Source organism: Etheostoma cragini, chromosome 24 (genome assembly GCF_013103735.1).
Source record: "Etheostoma cragini isolate CJK2018 chromosome 24, CSU_Ecrag_1.0, whole genome shotgun sequence".
In the NCBI taxonomy this organism is placed as follows: domain Eukaryota; kingdom Metazoa; phylum Chordata; class Actinopteri; order Perciformes; family Percidae; genus Etheostoma; species Etheostoma cragini.
In genome coordinates, this window is record NC_048430.1 from 12,959,542 (window position 1) to 12,980,541 (window position 21,000).

The window sequence follows — 21,000 nt, forward strand, 5'->3', positions numbered from 1 at the left end:
TTCTGTTATGCTCTGACTTGCCCTGTACATCATCACATCAAAGCCGGCTCAGGAAGACATTATAACAGCTCAGCAGGCAGCTGCGTGCCGTCCGTTAACACTAACTCACTGCTTTGTTGACATCCACAGACCGCCTCAGACACGAGGCCCCAAACGTGGCGCTGTCCGCCTGCCAGGTGGAGCTCCAGACTGATGCCTGCAGTGGAGGCAGCTGCGGCCGGGCGACCTTTCTTCTAACCGCCGTCACTGACTTCACGCGAGATGGAAACCGGCCCAGTCTTGTTGAGGTTTTGCCCGGACCCAGCGCACCACGACTCTGGAGAAGCTATGTCCCAACGTCTCTGAGAGTGAGTTGAAATGAAATGTCTGCATGCAGTGATAGATTGCTCATGTATTTCACATTTATTGTTAAAACATTGAAAAAATCTCAACAGTCTGACAAAATTGTTTTGACTAAAGTGCCAAAAAAAAAAAAAATTTGAAAATAATGAGTATGTTACAACTATCATGTTTTCCAAATGGACAGATTTGTAGGCCTTTACATAGCTGCTGTAAATGGAGCATGCCTCCAGGACCCCCCCTATACCTTTGGCCTCGAATGTTTACAACGTCTGGCTCCGCTCCGCCCCTGCCTCGGGGATTCCAGCAGGGTCCATAACTAAATTAAGAATAACAGCAGTGTGATATTTCATAGCATTTGAAAAAAACTATAAAATTGTTTCTTAGAGTTCTGACTACACTTTGACAGTCTGATTATCTACTCAGTTGTAACTCCCATATTTGTCAAAGTAATTCATAATCTCATCTCAGAAATTAGGTGTAAATTCATGACTGACCCTGGTTCAAAAAAAAAAAAAAGTGTTAACCCCGTGGCAGTACGTTGATGTCAGTGGTGAATCTGATGGCAGTGGAAAAAATGATTAAAAAGAAAAAGAGCATGAAAACCATCCCTTCCCCCCCACCCCCCAAAAAAGGGAGGAAGTTGCAGGGTCAACAAGAGTTAGCCAGCGCTGCTCTACATAGTCATTGGTTGCATCCCAGCAAGCTAATATTCTGTGTGCTAGACAAGCTGGCAGCTCCCCAGATCGTCTCTCTGATTGGCCTGTAGCAAACATCAAAGCCAGGGGTCAAAGGGTCACATGGTGGAGGGCAACTAATTTCTCTTTGTCTGACCTCTGCCAACAGGTCACTGTACAGGATGTTCCTACTTCCATCTGCTACTCTCTGACTGACCCTCACGTCATTACTCTGGATGGCAGGTATCTCTTCAATCTGGACCCTATTTCCCTATGTTTTAGTGTGTAAATGTCTGATGGGAACAATGCGAGAAGGTTGTAACCGGCAGCCGTGACCTGGGCTGTAATGTAACCCTACAAGACAGATGTTTAGCATCAGGTAGAAACAAGCTGTACTGTTACCCTACAGGACAGATGTTCAGCATCAGGTAGAAACAAGCTGTAATGTTACCCTACAGGACAGATGTTCATCATCAGGTAGAAACAAGCTGCAATGTTACCCTACAGGACAGATGTTTAGCATCAGGTAGAAACAAGCTGTAATGTTACCCTACAGGACAGATGTTCATCATCAGTTAGAAACAAGCTGTGATGTTACCCTACAGGACAGATGTTCATCATCAGGTAGCGTCCACTAATAGTTGTGATGCTGCTGCTGACAGACTCCGATTATTATTCCAAGTGTCTGACAACATTATGGAAAGGATCCATAATGTTTTTAAACCATCTACAAAATTGCTAAACCCACCAGACTTCATGTAAAAAACAAAAGACAAAAAAACCTGTAATTTATCACCGTAAAACACACTTCGTTCAATAATCGGAGTCTGTCAGCAGCAAAACAAGCACTTTTATGGACGTAAATTGAAGGTGGGCAATTGTCCAATAACTTTCATTGTAGCTTGTTTCATCTCACTTAATACTGGACCAGTGTCAAAGATTGTTGTTCCCATCAGTCACTTAGACACAAAAATAGGAAAATAAGGTCCAGACTGAAAAAAAACCACAGTAACCCTTTTAAGTAATTCAAAATCAGTTACCTACAGGCGTATAAAATGCTAATTTGGGTTCCAGCTGGCCTTTTTAAAACCTCAGATTAACTGTGCTGTGCGCAGGCGATATGAAAACCACCAGACTGGCACCTTTGTTCTTTACCGGAGCACCATCAGGGAGTTCGAGGTCCACTCTCGCCAGTGGGACTGCGGCAGCCGACACTACACGGTCGCCTGCAACTGTGGTGTTGCGGCGCGAGAGGGGAACGACGTCGCCGTCTTCGACATGTGCAATGGCCGGCCCCAGGAAACCCGGCCACAGCTGACCCTGAAGAACCTTGGGGACGAAGAGGGCCGTCGGGTCAGGGTGCTGGAGTCCCACCAGGGGAAGAAGGTCACCGTAGGTATCCCAACCTTTTGAAACAGGTGCAGATTTGTTTGGGGAAATGACATGCTATTTATTTATTTATTTTATAAATCGTCATCACAATTTCAAGTGGTGCAATAAACATATCGCAAAAGACACAGAGGTAGATGAAAGAAAATATCTGTAGAAAAAAGTAGTTGTCATTATTTTTTAGTGCTGCTTTTAACATTGAACTCAATGTTCAATTTGTTCAAAAAAAGAACGTAAACTCAACAAGCAGTTTGTTGTATTTTGGCAGAATAGTGAGAACTGAGAACACTTTAATTTATTGGGCGCCTGGGAGACAGGCATAATTTACAGGGGGGATGGGCGACTTACGACCCCCCCCCCCAATAATCAAAACTGGCCAGTGCAACCCGCCTCAAAAAAACTATTATAATTTCCATTCCATAAATAAAGACATTTGCTATAGCAGAAACATTCACCAGAATTCAGAAAATTAAGTGTTATAAGCTCAAAATGTCAATTTTGCTTAAAATGAGATATCTAAACCCCCCCCCAACGATGAACCTTAAGTTACACCCTTGGCCCGGGTGGCTCGGTTGGTGGAGCGGGCGCCCATCTGGAGGGGTTGGTCCTCAACGCAGAGGCCCAGGGTTCAGTTCTCTTTGATTGAAGGCGGAAAAATGCCCAAAACATTATCTTATCACAATTTTCAACATTATTGCATAATTTTCCTCATATCGTGCAGCCCTACATTATTGCCTCCGACTGTTGCATTAAGGGATGTATCAAATCTAAATCTTATACATGTTTCATTTTGTTGCACGAGGAGATAATGTTAATGAGCTGCTGGATGTAACTCTCCCCTTGTAGTTGATCTTTCCCTCCGGGGCCTTTGTTAGGGCCGATGTTGGCGATTGGGGGATGAGCCTGTCCGTCCGGGCGCCCAGCAGGGACTACGGCAACACGCGAGGCCTCTGCGGCACCTTTGACCACAACGGCACCAATGACTTGCACGGCTCCGACGGGGGCTCCTATGGTCCCAACGGCCTGCATCGCTTCATAGAATACTGGAGGTCAGTCACAGAGCTTTTACTGCAAAACTTTAGCTTTATCATGACTTGGTTTGGCTTAAATTACTAACAAAAGGTTAGCAAGTAGATTCTTCTATGTAGGATTGTAAATTAAAGCGTTTGTGACATCAGAGAGCTTGGTTTCTGTCCGTTTTGAATGTTGTTGTTACTACCACGTTGCATTGTGGGATACTTATACCGCTGGCTAATTGTTTCTAAGGTGGTCTTTTCTGTGTGTGTGTTTCTGTGTGTGCGTTTTTTAGGATAGCACCCGGGGAGAGTTTATTTGACAGGACCCCTCCTGGGACGCTGCAGGAGATCCAGAGGCCTTTCTGCGCCTGCCAGAAAGAATACAGTGCTTCTCACCACGCCGGCCGAGCGATGAGAAACTTGTACAATCCTTCTGCTCACTCCGACTGCACATCATACGATAACGTTGATTACACATCTGTGTTCCCCTCGATGGACACAACGGTGGAATACATCAAGAGTCCAGAGAGAGAGGAAAGCATCCTGGATACGTCTGCATTCAACAGCCAACCGCTGGAGCAGAGACACTGGTTTCACACCGAGACCTTTCCAAACAGTGACGGCGATCTTGAACCAGACAGCGGGTTCCGGGAGGATCTTCTGATCTCCAGGCCACAGAGAAAAGCGTTGTTTGATTTCGAGCCCGTCTTCGCCGCTCAGAGCCTCAGTGCGGCCGATCTGGAGAACTTTGCCTACTTCTTCCCGGAGGACCACTCAACAGAGGCCCGGCCCACGGAGGGACCCCGCTGGCCCACACCCAGTGGCCTGACCTCGGCCAAGGCTCTGGAAGTGTGCCAGATAGCCTTGGCCAATTCCACTGTCGGCGCAGTGTGCCGCGGGCTGCTGGGACGGCGCCTGGACGAGGCGGTGGACCTTTGCATGCTGGACTTGCAGCTCAAAGACGACCTTGGCTGGGAGGAGGCGCTGCTGCCGTACCTGGAGAACGAGTGCGAGAAGAGGCTGTTGGAGAACCGGACCCGGAGAGCCTCGGAGGTGGCGGGTCCACCCGGAACGTCCAAGGAGGTGGTGATGGCTCTGCGCTGCCCCAACTTTTGCAACGGAAACGGAGAGTGTACGGAGTGGGGCTGCCAGTGTGATCCCGGCCACAGCTTCTATGACTGCAGCCTGGCCATCAGTGAGTATCTGCTGGTCCAACAGAGCTTTCATTATGTCTTTACTTTGGCTGCACTGTACAAGGAAAATATCAGATAATATTGAATATCGCGGTAACTAAATACTGTACCTTGCAATAAACAATTAAATGTTCTAATTTCTGCTGTTTTCATACAACTTACTGCTTGTTTAGTTTAAAACAAATGTTAAATAAAACATAATATACAACCTTTAACCTAATGTATAACCTATTCTCCTCCGTCACACAAATAACATCTACTGACACTGCTATGGTTAGAAATGATTAGTGTTTACTATTTAATAAACACTTACGTAGATATAGTGAGGGAGGGAATGACGGAATGGTTTCCCACATAGCTAATAAGAATCTGTATTTTGATTATCTGCTGTAATGAATGCTTCCCTCCGATAGGCCAGCCAGTAGAGGTAACAGATTTGGAGAACGGCGGACTGTGTGACATCCGATCCTTCAACTGTCGCAACGTTCGAGTCTTCGGCCTCGGCTTCATCGACTCTCCCGACCTCGGCTGCCACGCCAGCAGGCTAAAGGTAAGGAACGTTTTTTTGACATGTTCAACCTTGGTTTTTTTTGTTTTTTTTTACTGTTTTCATCACTGAATTGTGTGGGTCTGCCTCCACAGTACATGAACGGAGTTTGGGTTCCAGGGGAGAAACAGAGAACCAAAGCCACCTTCCTGAGCTCCAAGGCTTTAGACTGCGCTGTACCGTCTCTCAGCAACACCGCCGTCAACACAGAAGACTTCATGATGGACGATAAACCGTACGCACGCTGGGAAATCAAGGTAACGTCTCCCATCTTTTCCTGTTTGTTGTTTGGTGGCTGTTCAGTCAGAAGCTTTTACTTTTCTACCGCTACGTTTTGGTTTTTAAGCGTTTGAGTTTTGAGCCAAAAGTCATCTCTGTGCACCTCTGTGCATCACTGTGGAGTGTTTTCATCTCCAGTAGAAGAACCAATCTCTGGTTAAGCCTCATATCTCATCAACATCCTGGTATATTGGATATAAACAGGAGGCAGTTATCATGGTAACCTCATATGTCGTCAACATCCTGGTATACTGGGCATAAACAGGAGGCAGCATGGAGACTTCTCCCACTGTTGGTAGTTGCAATGGTAACATTCATAGCTTTAGTCTTAGAGAATGAGACTTTGTGACCATTGAGACCCAATCAGGAGGAGGAACGTTGGCGTTGATGATGCCAAAGGTGTCCGTTTGGCGCCGTTTAAACCGCAACACATCCCGCAGATTCATAACCAACATGGGTCAGAGCAGGGGGAATGAGAGGGGCAAACACCAGAGCATGGGGAATGAGAGGGAGAAACACCAGAGGATATACAGTGTCCATGAAGCTAAAAATCTACAGGAAAGTGCTGTTGAAAGATGTACTATTAATCTTCATTCAGTGTTCATTTTATTGACGACAATGCTGCGTGACACTATACGTCATCTGTGTGTAGTTTTGAAAGAAAGAGCTGCCACTGCTTTGTTGAAACTCTACTATTGAAGAAATGCTGTACCGGGAAGAATAGAGTTGCCACAAAAGAAGACTGGGTGCAACATGATATCCACCAGCGTCTGTCTTTCCTGTCCCAGGTCACCAACGACGGTTCCCAGTACAGCCAGGCCAAGGTGATGACCATCTACGATGGTGTCTGCCAAGTTTGCCAGGCATCGCGCTCAGGACTCTGTAAGTTGAAGGTAACTTGCATACAACAAGTGTTTTTCTCCGTGCCCAGTTGTTCATCTCATCCACACATATGACACCCAAACATGTACTGAAATATTACTATTTTATCACTGATTGAGCTGTGTTTTGTCTGTTTATGATAATCTGAGCCTGTCAAAACCTAACCTTACCTGGAGCAAACACGCGCCACTGCAGACACACACAGATCTGCATGTGCTGAAATTGAATTACCAATAACCAGCGTTTTCCCCAGGTTCATCCAAGAGTTAAGTGCGCAAATTTGGCGTGGGGGTTTAAGGGTCTTTCCTCAAGAAATCATTTCGGACCGTAATCACCCTATCTGTGTTTAAAACTTTAGATAAGATTGAGCAGATTATAGATGATACTCATTTCCCATTTCATTCAACTAACAAAAAAACCCGCTTCTGCTGCCCCTAGAACTTATATTGGCAAGAAGAACCCTGAATATCTAGAGCTGAGTTCTTGTTATGTGCCTGATTCTCCAGGGAAAAAAAACACAAGGGGAACACAAGCTTGAAAAGCATGTGTTTTACGATGTTGTCATTTCTGGAAGCTGTCAGCATTTTGAAACAATGCCGTGTAAATATGAAACCAACCTGCTGTGGTTGCCAGGAGAGGACGTGTAACATCGAGGGGATGTGTTTCGCAGACGGAGTCTCCAGCCCCAGCAGCCCCTGCCTCCTCTGTGACCCGGACACATCCAAATTCACCTGGTCTATCAATCAAGGTACAAACACCTTAGGGCACACTTATAGCTCGGCGGACTTGGTGCAAACCGGGGGGGGGGGGGGGGGGGGGGGGGGGGGGGGTTGCTGTAACACTGCAATTTGTCCTGGTTGCAAACCCTCATAAAAAGCATAAAAAACTGTCAAAAACCTGTTTTCAACCAAACGTAGTTGTGTAGACTGTGTGAAAAAGTATTTATTTTGTGGTAGTCTATTACCGTGGTAGCCGTCCAGCTGTGGTCCTGTTTGTCCCCATTGACAGATCAAAGGAGCGGAGCTTTAAATTTCCCAGCGTGCCCTGACCTGTCGTTTAACCGCTGAGACAGAGGGGAGGGGGTAAATCACATGGTTGGTTAGCACAGCTACATAGACTTGACATTTATCCTGAGTTACACTTCACAAACCGCGAGTCAATTGTAAAAGCTGTAACAGCTGTAACTAACTTAGAGGGTGTCTTAGTTTTTTCCAACCTGGTAACTATGTTTCCATGTCATTGTGTGCAAGTGTCTGATGGGAACTACAATCTTTTAATTGAGCGAGAAGCCTAACCCTACAGGACAGATGTTCAGCATCAGTTAGAACAGTTTTCAGCAAGAGCCAGCATATCTCCACCAGACTCCATGTAAATAATCACTACTTTTAGCGTGTATAGAGCAGCATATCTCCACCAGACTCCATGTAAATAATCACTACTTTTAGCGTGTATAGAGCAGCATATCTCCACCAGACTCCATGTAAATAATCACTACTTTTAGCATGTATAGAGCAGCATATCTCCACCAGACTCCATGTAAATAATCACTACTTTTAGCTTGTATAGAGCAGCATATCTCCACCAGACTCCATGTAAATAATCACTACTTTTAGCATGTATAGAGCAGCATATCACCACATGCAAATGGGTAAATTAAGAGTTTATTTCAACCAGACCAGAGTGGTGATTGTTGTGGAAAATGAACCAAAACATGTATTGTTTACGAAAGGTTTTGGGTTGGATCAAAATCTGCGAGGGGCCACATTTGGCCAACGGGCCACGAGTTGGACATGTATGATCTAGAGAGTTCCCTCAACATGTTGCCAGATCTTTCTAAGCATCTTTAGGTTAGGAATTCAGTAATAGCATTAATCTTATTAATCAGTTTCTGAACATATAGGCGTCATGCTGAGCAGTTTCCTGGGATTACCGTCACTTTCTTCCAATTTAACATCTGTGGGGGGGGAGCATGATCTCAGTTAGTGGCCGCTACATGATCTTGTTTAAGTATCAGCTGCATTGGACAGAAAAGTTGGAAACCCCCATCCAGACGAGGACATGTGCGTCCATTCTTCAGCCTGCAGGGATGTTTCTGCACCCAAGAGTTTATTTCAGGACAGGAAATCAAAATCATCATCAAAATGCAACAAGACTTGTAGTTGTGATGGTAAAAACATAACATGTCTCTTAGTCAATATTTTTTTTTGCTATGTTTTAGTTGCTTTGTCATCATTCCAAAGGTTTTTAAACTTCTTTTAACAATTTTGTCTTGTTTTTTTTTTACACCGATGAGAAAAAGAACACTTTTGTATCATTTTGTGATGCATTTGATACTTTGTATCTTTGCAGTTTAACTTTGTTTTACATTTGTCTTTTTTGTGACCTTTTAGATTTTTTGTAGCTTTCATGACATTTTACTCACATTTTTTGATGTTTGTGTGTCTTTTTTTCAAAGTTTTTTGTTACTTTTTCCAACTTATTTGTTACTTTTTGTAGTTTTATAACATTTTTGTTGCTTTCAGCATGTGCTTCTATTCATACTGTGGACTCACGTTTTGTTCCTCTGTTTCCAGTCAACGAGCCGCCGGCGTTCTTCCGGCCCCAGAGCCGCCTGCGGACGTTTGCCGGTGAGAACTTTGTCTTCCAGTTGGCAGCATCGGACCCCGAGGGCTCAGCGCTCCTCTTCCAGCTGGAAGAAGGGCCCCAGGGGGCCGTCCTCTCCCCCGCCGGCCTCCTCATCTGGAGGGTCCCATCGCTCCCTGGGGACAGGGGGTGGACCCAATCCTTCCGCTTTACGCTGTCGGATGAGTGCAACGCCCAGAGCAGCTTCACCGCAGAGGTAGGCTTGGAGAAGAAGAGCAGAGGGAAGATAAAAACAAAAAGTAATTGTCTAGTTTGTTGAAAAAATAAAAGACTCAACTAAAGTACAAGTACCTCAACTATTGGACTTAAGTACAGTAGTTGAGTAAATGTACTTGGTTACAGTCCACCACTACGTTTCCCTCTTTAACAGATTGACGTGGTGCCGTGTGGCTGTCAGAACGGAGGTACATGCGTGACGGACGTCAGTTTCCCGGCCGGCAGCGGGACGTACCTGTGTGTGTGTCCCGAGGGAACGCAGGGCGATTTCTGCGGCAAGCACGTGGACGGATGTCTCTCAGCACCGTGCGCGGCCGGCAGATGCATCAACGCAGCTGGCGGTGGGTACCGCTGCCAGTGTCCCGCGGGCCTGAGAGGTAAGAAATTACACGTTGGTAGGTGTGGAGGATCAATCACAGGCACTGGTGGAATGTAACTGGTGGAAGTACATTTACTCCAGTACGGAACTACGGTCCAAATGTTTTACTTCAGTCTTTTCTCTCTCTTCCAGCACATTTAACAGGTATGGTTTAGGATGGCAGAAACTATTCTCTGTGTGCGTGTGTTTATTGTTGTAGGTGTAACATGCCTGGAAGATGTCAACGAGTGTGAAAGGAAGCCATGTTCCCCAGGGGTCCAGTGCTTCAACAACTTTGGCTCCTATGGCTGCGGCCCATGCCCCAAAGGCATGCTGGGAAATGGGACAGTATGTACAGGTAAGCATGAGCGTACTGTGCCAATGTTTAAGGTGTGATATGACACAGCTATGGCTTAATTTACCTTTTTATGAGGACAGCTGGCGAGACAATTGCACATTAATCATCAGCGTGCATCCATTCCAATAAAAGGAAACAGTTTCTTATCAAAGTACCCTTAAATATAACAGAATCATTTAAAAACAAGAAAAACACCCCTGTGTTGTCGTCCTGTTGACAATGAACTTGTTACAAGGGTTAGGGTTATGAATTATTTTGACTATTAAGAACATCATTATTTACAGCTGCAGCTATGTTAACTATTTTGATATTTGATAACCAAATGGCAAAAAAAATCTGAGCATCATTTGAGAAAAACATTTAACGCTTTTTGTCGGGTTTTTCAATGTTTTTGTTACTATTTCCAAAAAGTGTTTCGCCTTTCTAACAGTCTCCGACTTTCTTCATCTTTCTGAAAAACACAACAAATGTTAAGGATGACTCATTTCCCTTCTGCCACCTAAAGAGAGACAGAAACTGTCTGCCCCTACCCCTCATAATTGATGACAAAGCTGGACCTGATTAACAGGAGTTTGAAGTGGTTCTAAGGTCTCGCGACTCAAAAAACGTGAAGATATCCCTGCCATTGTTGTATAAGAGCATGAGCTAACTGCCCGGAACATGGAGGTTAAATAGTTTGTCTCAGCAGAGATACAGTACTTGTGTTGAATGGGAACCAGATGTCTGGAGGCAGCTGATGCCGGCCTTCCTCCGTGGGCTCACTTTAAAATGCACTGACTGCTAACTGGAGTTAATTCTCTGAAAAAGCTGTCGCTGTGGGAGGAAAAACTGCTTCCAGCTAAGCTTCGATCGCTCCATCATGGAAGTGAATTCAGTAAACACGGCACTAAAAGTTGCAAGTATTAAAATGATACGTCTGATATTCATAAAGCTCCTGATGTTGCTGCTACACAGTGAACAACTCCACTGAATGCTGGAGGACTTTTCTAAATCATTGCTGGAGGCCTTATTTGAAAGGCAGCAGTTAGTGAGAGGATTCTACTCGGTTACAGATCCACTCTGTTCTTGGTTGAAGCAGGAACCGCTGATCGGCCCCTCAGGTTGGTGACAGCTTAACAGACAATAACGTCTGTGATTGGCTGCCTTCGCTATGGTGCACAACACAACGTTCAACAGGGTATTTGTTTTTTTGGTGCATGTCAAATAAATTCAGAGATTGTGTATTTCAAGTTAATGCATGACTTTAACACAAACCTGGGCTGATAGCAGTTGCTCGCCAATGTTTGGGTTTGTATTGGGACTACTACTTTTTCCCATGCTTTAGACACTTTCTTGAATGTGTTTTGACACTTATTCCAGTTTTTGTTGCTTTTTCAACGGTTGTGTCCCTGTTTTCTATGATGGCTAAGTAACTACTTTTGGGGGTGGGGCTTCATGACGCCCAAACTGTTAGCGAGAAAGCTATACGAGACATGCAAGTATTTGACTTTTTCTCTTAAACAATAGCATTTCAGTCAACTGCACATGCCCCTGATGTGATTGTTTTCCAGTCTGACACCCCTGATCTAGATAAAGTGAGTTGTGGCTAAAGAAATCCCACCCAGGTGTACAGTTCAAGACTTTAGCGTCCCTAATGGAACATTTGGCTCACAACAAAGCACAGAGCATGAATTACTGTCAGCAATGTATAGTTTAGTTGTCATTTTTATGGAACTTTGTTAAAACACACTCATGGCGGACTGGTCCTGGGATTCCCTCATGCTCCTCTGGTTTGTCTTTACTCTTCAGTCCCCTGATCTTCAGCAAAGGGACTTTAGGATCACAACCTTGTTTAGTTTGGTACAAAATATGCACAACTCCGTGTGTCATTGGGCCATCAAGAGCTGCACTGGGAGGGGGGGGACCACCGGAAAGGGGCTTTCTTTCCCATAAAATCAATCAAAACAAAACAAAACAAACTAGATTCGAGGTAAAACCAGACAAACCATGCGGTTAATAGACAGCACGTCGCTTTCAAACACTAATGCTGCTGAAGTGAAGATGCAATCTGCTTCTGCCGTATTTGATTCAGGCAAGACACGTCTGCCGAGCTAACGCAGGATAAATCAGAACTGTCCATAATGTTCATCCTGTTTATATTGTAATATAATAACATAATACTATTTATCCCAGTATCCTTGCACTATGCTCCATATTTAAATATTTCTTATAGAACTCTTCGTTCACTCATGCCTCTATATTGTTCTGTTTAGAGTATGTATATATTGTGTTTATATATTAGTGTGTATATTTTAGTATTGGTTGTTTTGAATGTGTAAGCACAGTGTGAGCAACGATGACCCAAAGAACATTTCCTCGTATGTGTCCTCGTACCTGATTCTGATTCTGATCACAGTCAGGTTTGATTGACTTGCTGTCAGTGTTTCCTGCGACGCATGTGGCTCGTAATATGTGTCGATAGGCTGCGAGTGGTCATGCCTCGTTACACAAACGATTCCAGAGCGTCAGATAAAAAGCAAACTAAATATTAATGTGTGTTTTTTTCTTCATACAGCAGTCACCAGGTCAGTTCCTGTCCCTCCCACATCTGCTTCTCGTACAACGGTCTACAAGACACCAGATGTTGTACAGCAACCACCCATAGCAAAGACAGACAATTCCCAGAAGACCTCAAGTGGCAGCTCCCTGCAGACGAAGGCCGAGAAGACTATTCCAAGGATTGACCTGAACCGATCACAAACTAAGACCACTACTTGGAGACGGATTCCAGGAATGAGTCTGAACCCGGCGCTCACTCAGGCAGAAACTAACAAGAGCATCACAGCAGTTACACAAATCCTGTCCCAAACAAACCCTAAAGCTTGGATAAGAAGCCCAGGAATCAAACTTCACCCATCCGCATCGGACACAGACAAAATCAGCAACACTGTTGCCGAGACATCCACTGTAGCCCCACCTTTGGGAAGTGGCGGATCAGCTTCTGGTAAGCCCAACGTTTCCAACAATGTCTACCAACTGTATTTTTACTAAACAATTTATGTAAAGGGTACATGATTTTTCATGAATTCATGCATTAAAAAGCATGATACCCTTCATGCAGTACTTCATCAAGTATCAGCTAAGCTGTATCAGTTAAGCTGACAAGCATTAAAAGTTTCTCATGCATATCTTAATGCAGGAACAATATGTTAATCAGTACATCAATTAAGGTATTAACATGAAAGTATGATGAAAAGAAACTCCCTAAGGGACGCTTAGAAGGCCCTACTCTGATTAACTGCTAAGATGACCACAGATAGAGCACTGATCACAGTTTGTGTCTCTCAGGATCTGGTCAGTCTCTGGTTGTGAACGGATCCGCTACGTGTGCTAGCAGGCCCTGCTTCCCCGGGGTTCAATGCATCAACCGCAGGCCGCCACATGTGGGCTACGTCTGCGGCCGTTGTCCCCCCGGCCTTTACGGCAACGGACGGGTCTGCATGAAGAACGCCAAGGCAGGTAAGCAGTTATTTTCTGGGTTGTTTTGTAGCAGTTTTGGAAGCAACAGCTCTGACACCTACTTGTGGCCTCTCCAAAAGAAAATATGAATAAAAATAAAACCGTGACAAAATGAGTTTGATGAAAACATACGTCAGTGATGTGAAATCTCCCCAATACATTGTGGTGTACTTTATAGATGTTGTTCTTATTATGTTGTGGTTTGTCTGATGTTGTTTTATATGTGTTTCGTGGTTGGAAGGAATGCCATTTATAGGAGCAGATAAATCAATTGAAATGGCTGGAGACCGCCATCGTACTTAGTCTTTGGGTAGACATCCGGCCGCAGAGTTACAACAGAGGATTGCTAAATGCTATTTTCTCACGAGGCGAGGGGTTTCTAATTACTCAGAGGAGACACTTTCATTCCAACAGAAATCCTTGTACTGTGGATTGTGTTGGTCTGGAAAGTCACAAGATGGAACAAAGTGTAAATGCAGATGAGTCAGTCAGCTTCAAACATGGCATGGATCGCTTAAATCAGTTTGCAAAACAGTTCTGAAGAGCTCTTCTAAAATCAGTGGCTGTAAGAACTTTTGTCCAACATACCAGCATTTAAACAGCTCTCTCTTCTTTTCCCCTTTTGACCCCCTTTTATATTATTCTTGCACAACGTGTAAGCAGTTTACAACATTAAAGGGTAACTTTGACGTAACAGTGTAAGTTACTGGGCATTATAAAACGTTTAATCAGGATTAAACACTTCGACAGTTGACAGAAACTAAATAAAACTATGAAAAGTTGTCTTGGGCAGTCTTTCCGCTTTTCCAACAATCAAAATTTTAGTTTTGGTTGAAATTAACAAATAGTTCTGTGATTTACATGTGAAAATGTTCTGGCTCCATGGGCATTAAAAGTAGTGATTATTTACATGCAGCCTGCTGGGTTTAGTGATAGTGATCTTGGGGCCGTTTCTGTAGGGATCTCTGTGTAGGGATCCATCCCATAATGTTATCAGACACTTAGATAATATATATATGGAATAATAATCTGAGTCCCTCTGTCAGCAGAAACAGAACCTTTAGTAGACGCTGACTGATGCTGAACATGAGGGTTACATTACAGCCCGGTTCCCGGCTGCTCACAACGTTCTCTCTCATTACTAGAACAGTTCAATGATTTTGGTCCTATCAGTTAGGGCTGGTCAATATTTACATTTTATATTGATATCGTGATATCACACTAGATATTGTCTAAGATTTTGGATATTGTAATATGGTAATGTGGTCTATTATGTGTTATGTAATTTTCAATAAGATTTTGCACCAATAGTCAACCTTATAATATCGTCATAATATTGACATTGAGGTATTTTTTCAAGAATATTGTGATATTTGATTTTCTCTATATCAACCAACCCTACTATCAGCCACTTAGACATCACAATTTAGGGAAATAGGGTTGGGAAAAAAACGTGGTTACCCTTTAACTTTGCCACATTTACCACTCACTCACCATTATTCCTAATTCTCCGTGAGTCAACTGTTTTTTTTGGACTTTTTAATGTTTCCAGCTCACTTGTATTTCAATGGTGAACCTTGAACATTTTAATAAGGATTCAAACAGATCTTCCAAACTAGTTAATTTACCCGATTCACGGATGTCACTTCCTGTCTTTCCTCAGCATCCAACCACCTTCCTCAGCAGCAGACTGTTGGCAAGACCGGCCGCTCCCCGCAAGGAAGCAGCGGCCAAGTCTCACAGCTCCACCTGCCCAACCTGCCCACCAGGCACGGCATCAAACACCTGTCCTGGTCCGTCAGCAGAGCCAACCGGGAGAATGCTCCACGCCAGGTTCCCGCTTCGGGGAGGGGAGGCAGGACGGAAAGGAGAGAGGCGGTCACTGTTGCTTCAAGAGACGTTCCCAGAACATCAGTCGGCGCCCTCCACAGTGCCGACCTCAGATCAGACACCAGGACGTACACCAGATCTAGCACAACTGTCTCCGGGAAGGTTCTGGTATCCACTGTGACGGCCTCCAAGGTAACTTGACAATTTTTTGACAGTCTTTGATGTACAGGTGACATGAATCAGACAGGCTAGCAAGAGCCTGAGCTAAAGTCAAGATTCTGAGTTAGTCTAACGTTAATTGTTGCAGCGGCAACCAGCGGGATGTAAATCTAGCAAACGAGTGTTAGATGGCCAATGATGAGTTAAACATGTTTGCTAACCTATAAGGGTGTGTTTTCAGGTGACTGAGGAAATGTGATGTGGTTGAGCCAGAATCCTTTATCCTGATTCCACATGATGTGCATTCAGTGCTTCTTTTGTTTGGGTCCTGTTGTCTGAAGCCAAAGCTGCTGGTGCGTTGACGTGTTTGTAGTCCTCTCTCGGACTGTGGCCACGTGGAGCAGATACATTAAGTGCTATGTAGGAAGGTTATGTTTACACAGCAGGGAGAATAACAGTCAGCTTATCAGATGTTTCCTAATAAATTAAGATTGTTTGCAAGTCCCGCATCTCGAGTCTGAGTCTTAAGTCTGAAATCGCTGAGTGTGCGCGACTCGAGTCTTAACCTCAAATCTCTGACATGAACGTCTAACCACCTTCATACTCCGATTGTCTCCCAATAGTCTGAAGCAGCATTGACCCGGGCCACATCTGCAAAGGTAACACAGCACGCTCCTCATCTATCTACTCAGTCTGGCAAGGTAACGCAGCCCAAACATCTGGCCTCCAGCCAAACCAAAGCCTGGACCCCTGCCAGACCTGCCTTCCCCCTGACAGCGGCCCTCACCGCTCTGTCCTACTCGCTGTCTGAGTCAGAGTTCTCTGCAGATGGAGACGAGGACGAGACTGGATCTGAAGGCCCAGAGGTGCTGGCGTTCACAACGCCGGCCAAGACGGTGTACGACTCCCCAATTCAAAGAGCCACCTCCATCCAGCCAGGGGTTAGGAGCCGAACGATGGCCGACAAACATGTCAAGACCTGCGCCGACCGGCCATGTTTCCCTGGCGTCCCGTGTGAACCAGCCTGGGATGGGGGGTTCCGCTGCGGCAGGTGTCCTGTAGGATACACCGGAGACGGACGAGCCTGCAGAGGTAACGCTCATCATATCTGCAGGGGGGGCTGAGGAAGGGCTGGACTGACTCCGGACACTTCACTCAGGGTCATCTGGGATTTGTTTAGGGTGATGGTTTAACGAGTTTGACATTTTTCAGGGATTTTGTGATTTTTACTGTGACTCGGGTGCTTTTTGTTGCCATTTAGCTTTTTTTAACGTTTTTGTTGCCTTTATTAATACGTGGTTCCTTTTTTTTAATTCTTTCTTGGTTGAAGTTTGTCGCCTTTTTTTTATAGTTTTTGTAGCTTTTTTCAAAGTTTGTGTCACCTTTGTTGGCATTTTTGTCAGTGTTTGTTGCTTTTGCTTTCTAACAGGTTTAACATCTCCACTGTTTGTTTTTCAAGCTGTTTGCAGACATACGTGTGGTCGGAACATGGAGTGCGCCGCGCCCAACACGTGCCGCTGCAAACCAGGCTACACTGGAGTTGAATGCCAGACAGGTAAACCAATAGACTCGTCTAATTATATTAGATATTATTTATTTGCTTTTGTATTGTCATTGTTTGTTTATCTGTACTCTCTTAGCCATCTGTGAGCCGGATTGTGTGAACGGGGGGGTTTGCGTTGCGCCCGCTGTGTGCCGCTGTCTCAGAGGGTTTCACGGAGAAACCTGTCAGGAAGGTAACGCTCGCCGGCTTTATATTCATGTGTAGTGTCCGATCAAAACAGAAGATATCTCAGTACACTTCTCAATCTAGACCCCATTCTATAATTTACAGAGACCCAACAATTCCCCCCCAAGAGCAAACATTTGGTGCGACAGAGGCGAGAAAGAAACACCCTGAACAGACAGAAACCCTCAGACAGAACCTGGCTGTTGGTGGCAGAGGAGGGATACATAAATATGATTCATAATTAAGATAGTACTTGGTTCCCAGATAATCCAGTCCCAGACGTCTTAAGCACACTGGTTTTTACCATCAGTAACGTCTATAAACACATTCCCATAGTAATAAAATACACGTTCAGTCTGTCATGCTAGAAACTAAATGAAGTAAATATTATTGACAATTACATTTCACAAAGCTATGAACCATTTAGACATGATCTCACTAAAGAAATGCATCTGTGCAGCTCTGTGCAGGTCACCATGTGAAAACGGGGGCACCTGCGTGGGACTGAACACCTGCTCGTGTCCGTACGGGTTTGTTGGACCTCGATGTGAGACCAGTGAGTTCATCTACTGTTTTTCCCATAATCACTTACATTTTATTTGCTCTTACTATCATGTTTGTGATGATCGTCACTGTTGATCTTAGTGGTGTGTAGCCGCCACTGTCACAACGGAGGCCAGTGTGTGTCTCCAGACGAGTGCCGGTGTCCTACAGGCTGGACCGGGCCGTCCTGTGAGACTGGTGAGTTGGCGTGTTTGTGCGTGTTTGTGGGTGCGTGCCTGCTTGCGTGTGTGAACTGACCTCTCAATGCCAATGCTCTCGTCTCTCTCTCCAGCTCTCTGCTCGCCCGTGTGTCTCAACGGAGGTTGGTGTGTTCGGCCCAATACTTGCGCGTGTCTTCACGGGTTCTACGGCCCGCAGTGTCAGAACGGTACATCTACATCAAGTCAATCAGTAGTTCCACCCTTTTTTGAGTTATTCTTAAGTGACATTACTAAGGTGCAGTTTAAGAGAAGTTCATTGTTTGTCCTCCAGCTTTCTGCAGTCCTCCCTGTAAGAACGGCGGCCTGTGCATAAGAAACGACGTGTGCTCCTGTCTGCAGGGATACATCGGGAGGCGCTGTGAGACAAGTCAGTCTTTCCTCTGCATCACCTTTCTGTTACGGTTGCAGGGAATGAGGACCAAAATGCAGGGGTGAGGCAGGCAGGAGAGGGTTTAGTTGCAGATTTATTCAAAATAAAGGGAAGGGTCCAGGGAAACAACCGAGGGTAAACACAGGCTACAGGGAAAGGAAAACACAGAGGGATCTTTAACAGGAACATGCACAGCAGTACGCTGACAAAGTCACAAAATGTCACAAAGCAATCTGACAAGAGACAAAGGGAACACAGAGGTTAAATACAAGAGGTAACGAGGAACAGGTGAACATCAGGTGAATCCCATTAGGGCGGGGCAGACAATCAGACACACAGACAGGAAGTAAAACTAGCCAAGACTAGACAGAACAGGAGACCATACTATCAACATAAAACAGGAAACAGAACATACAGACACTCACAGGGAACACAAGACAGAGACAACCACACAAGACCAGGGAGGACACTAAGACGCAAACACTAGGAGACAGAAGGCAGGACCGAAAAAACAAAAGGAAAAGAAAACAAGCAAACAGCCAAACCTCAACACTTTCTCCTCCCTGTCACTTGTTTATTAAAAGTATTTCCATCACTTCTCCCTCCTCTGTCTGTCCACAAACATAACACACACACACACACACATTGACCACAGAGATGCAAAACTATCACAAGTTTTTTCTGTGCCCAGGGGCCCATTGTCTTGTAATCCGTCCATGATGAAATCAAATGTGTGCTGGTACCTTATTTTGTCCTGTGATGTTGTTCCTCGTCCCTTCTCTCTGTCTGCAGGCGTGTGTGAGCCCGTGTGTATGAACGGCGGCCGGTGTGTCGCTCCTGATGTCTGCGATTGTCCGTCAGGTTGGCGAGGAAAGAGCTGCGATAAACGTGAGTGCTACAGGAATCGGACCGTAACGAGACACAGGTCCTTTATATAAACGGCATCGTCCCCTCCGGGCCAGCTGGTTGGATCCCATGATGCATCAGTGTCAGTACCTGAATACCTCAGGCCGCCTATCTTACTTCTCTGTGCTAACCCAAATCAACACCAAAAAAAAGTCTGTCTGGAAACAAATCATAATGCATAACAATACTATTTGCCCCCTTTATTTTTGCTGTTTTGTGTTGTTTTTACCTTTTTTGAAAGGATGTGAATGAACTAAACATGTCTGGCCTTTGAGATGTTGAGTTTGACCCTCCCGCCCGTTATAAGTCAAAAAAGTGGAAAACGTAAAAAACGAGTGCGACGTGTCCTTACTTTGTTGAGTGTTGTGTCGCCCCCCCCCCCCCCCCCCCCCCCCCCCCCCCCCCCCCCCCACAGCCAGCTGTCTGCAGGCGTGTCTGAACGGAGGCGAGTGTGTGGGAGCCAACGCCTGCCGCTGCGCCGCGGGATGGCTCGGCACGCTGTGTCACATCCGTGAGTGTGGAACTGGAGCATGAATACCTGGACCATCCCGAGTTTGTGTCTTTCTGACTTGATCCCTGTGTTCGTGTCTCAGCTCACTGTGAACAGAAGTGTCTCTACGGCAGCCGCTGCGTCTGGCCCAACGTCTGCGCCTGCCGGGGCGGATCCTCCGCTGCGCTCTGCTCCAGAAGGGTGAGTGGAGTTCCACCTTTATGCCTGTGGGTGACGTCAAGTGACTTTTTGATGCTGAAAGTCCAAAAAGCTGGCCCATGGCCATCTTTATGCTAATGAATCCGTTGACGCCTTGGTCCAATCAGCTGCCGGTCAGGGCCGTGGCGCATCAACCATGGGTGTATGACGTTGTTACACCACGGAGCGAAACGCAGCTCAACATTTCCCTCACACACAAAACAAATACCACCTGACAAACGTCTGGTTTTTAAGGTTTCAGCTTTTGGAAGGAATGCATTTTGTCAGAGACTAATGTTATAATGCTCGCCTAGCTGCTAGCATGGCACGCCCTGATGCTCTGCCACCATGGATGGATTGGACAGATGACATTTATCCATTTTTCTTGTTGTTTTTCAGCTCCCTATCCCCCGGGGTTGAGACCCAACAAACGCCAAACAGCTGGAGGTCAATCCACACGGGGAATTAAACCGCTGTCGGTGCAGAGCATCGTCAGAAGAAAACCCTAAAACGTCTCTCCACTGGGAACTTAAAATCTCTCTGAGACTATCTCAACTTGTACTTTACAGAGACAAAGACGTCTCCAGACTCCTACATACCGTCTTAAAAGGCTGTGGCACCATTTTCTCTTCTTCCCCATATGAATCAAACATCTGGGTCATGATCAGGACTGTAGCAGCAGCTATTCAGTGCAGTGGTCCGGCTAATCATTTAAAAACTGCAGTTGGGTAGAGTTTTTATTTTATTTTACTATGAGTATTTATTTGGTTGTTTTATATTGTTGCATATTTCTTGTTGTATATACTGTATCTCAAAGGGTGACTTCAGGTTGTTCCCATGTTGTTGTGTCAAAGTGACGGATCTTTGGAGCCACAATCTTTGAAACTGGTCCAGTATTGAGTGAGAACGCTGCAACCGGCAGCCACAGACTGTAATGTGACCTTACAGGACAGATGTTCAGCATCAGTTAGCGTCCACTAAACGTTGTGTTGTTGCTGCTGACAGACTCAGATTATTATTCTAAGTGTGTGACAACATTATGGGATGGATCCCTACAGAGATAGACCTTTAGGTAAAGAGAAAGATCCTTTTAGTTTAACATGAAACAGCCCCGACATCACCATCACCAAACCCACCAGACTCCATGTAAATAATCACT

The 21,000-nt window shown here is 45.2% G+C and overlaps 1 protein-coding gene across 1 annotated transcript in view; it reads left to right on the forward strand.

The window, feature by feature from the left end:
* Nucleotides 1-20,981, forward strand: part of si:ch211-246m6.5 (von Willebrand factor D and EGF domain-containing protein) — a 30,217-nt gene extending 9,236 nt beyond the window's left edge. The window contains exons 8-33 of the mRNA XM_034864796.1: nt 130-347; nt 1,186-1,259; nt 2,132-2,408; nt 3,252-3,454; nt 3,715-4,616; nt 5,028-5,164; nt 5,257-5,418; nt 6,229-6,333; nt 6,956-7,070; nt 8,896-9,161; nt 9,336-9,558; nt 9,760-9,897; nt 12,452-12,880; nt 13,225-13,395; nt 15,059-15,417; nt 16,008-16,476; nt 16,844-16,939; nt 17,025-17,120; nt 17,574-17,669; nt 17,759-17,854; nt 17,949-18,044; nt 18,149-18,244; nt 19,040-19,135; nt 19,569-19,664; nt 19,747-19,844; nt 20,241-20,981. Coding sequence (XP_034720687.1) covers nt 130-347; nt 1,186-1,259; nt 2,132-2,408; nt 3,252-3,454; nt 3,715-4,616; nt 5,028-5,164; nt 5,257-5,418; nt 6,229-6,333; nt 6,956-7,070; nt 8,896-9,161; nt 9,336-9,558; nt 9,760-9,897; nt 12,452-12,880; nt 13,225-13,395; nt 15,059-15,417; nt 16,008-16,476; nt 16,844-16,939; nt 17,025-17,120; nt 17,574-17,669; nt 17,759-17,854; nt 17,949-18,044; nt 18,149-18,244; nt 19,040-19,135; nt 19,569-19,664; nt 19,747-19,844; nt 20,241-20,261 — 5,135 coding nt within the window. The 3' untranslated portion in view covers nt 20,262-20,981. The remainder of the gene's footprint in view (nt 1-129; nt 348-1,185; nt 1,260-2,131; nt 2,409-3,251; nt 3,455-3,714; nt 4,617-5,027; nt 5,165-5,256; nt 5,419-6,228; nt 6,334-6,955; nt 7,071-8,895; nt 9,162-9,335; nt 9,559-9,759; nt 9,898-12,451; nt 12,881-13,224; nt 13,396-15,058; nt 15,418-16,007; nt 16,477-16,843; nt 16,940-17,024; nt 17,121-17,573; nt 17,670-17,758; nt 17,855-17,948; nt 18,045-18,148; nt 18,245-19,039; nt 19,136-19,568; nt 19,665-19,746; nt 19,845-20,240) is intronic.
* Nucleotides 20,982-21,000: the final 19 nt, after the last annotated feature.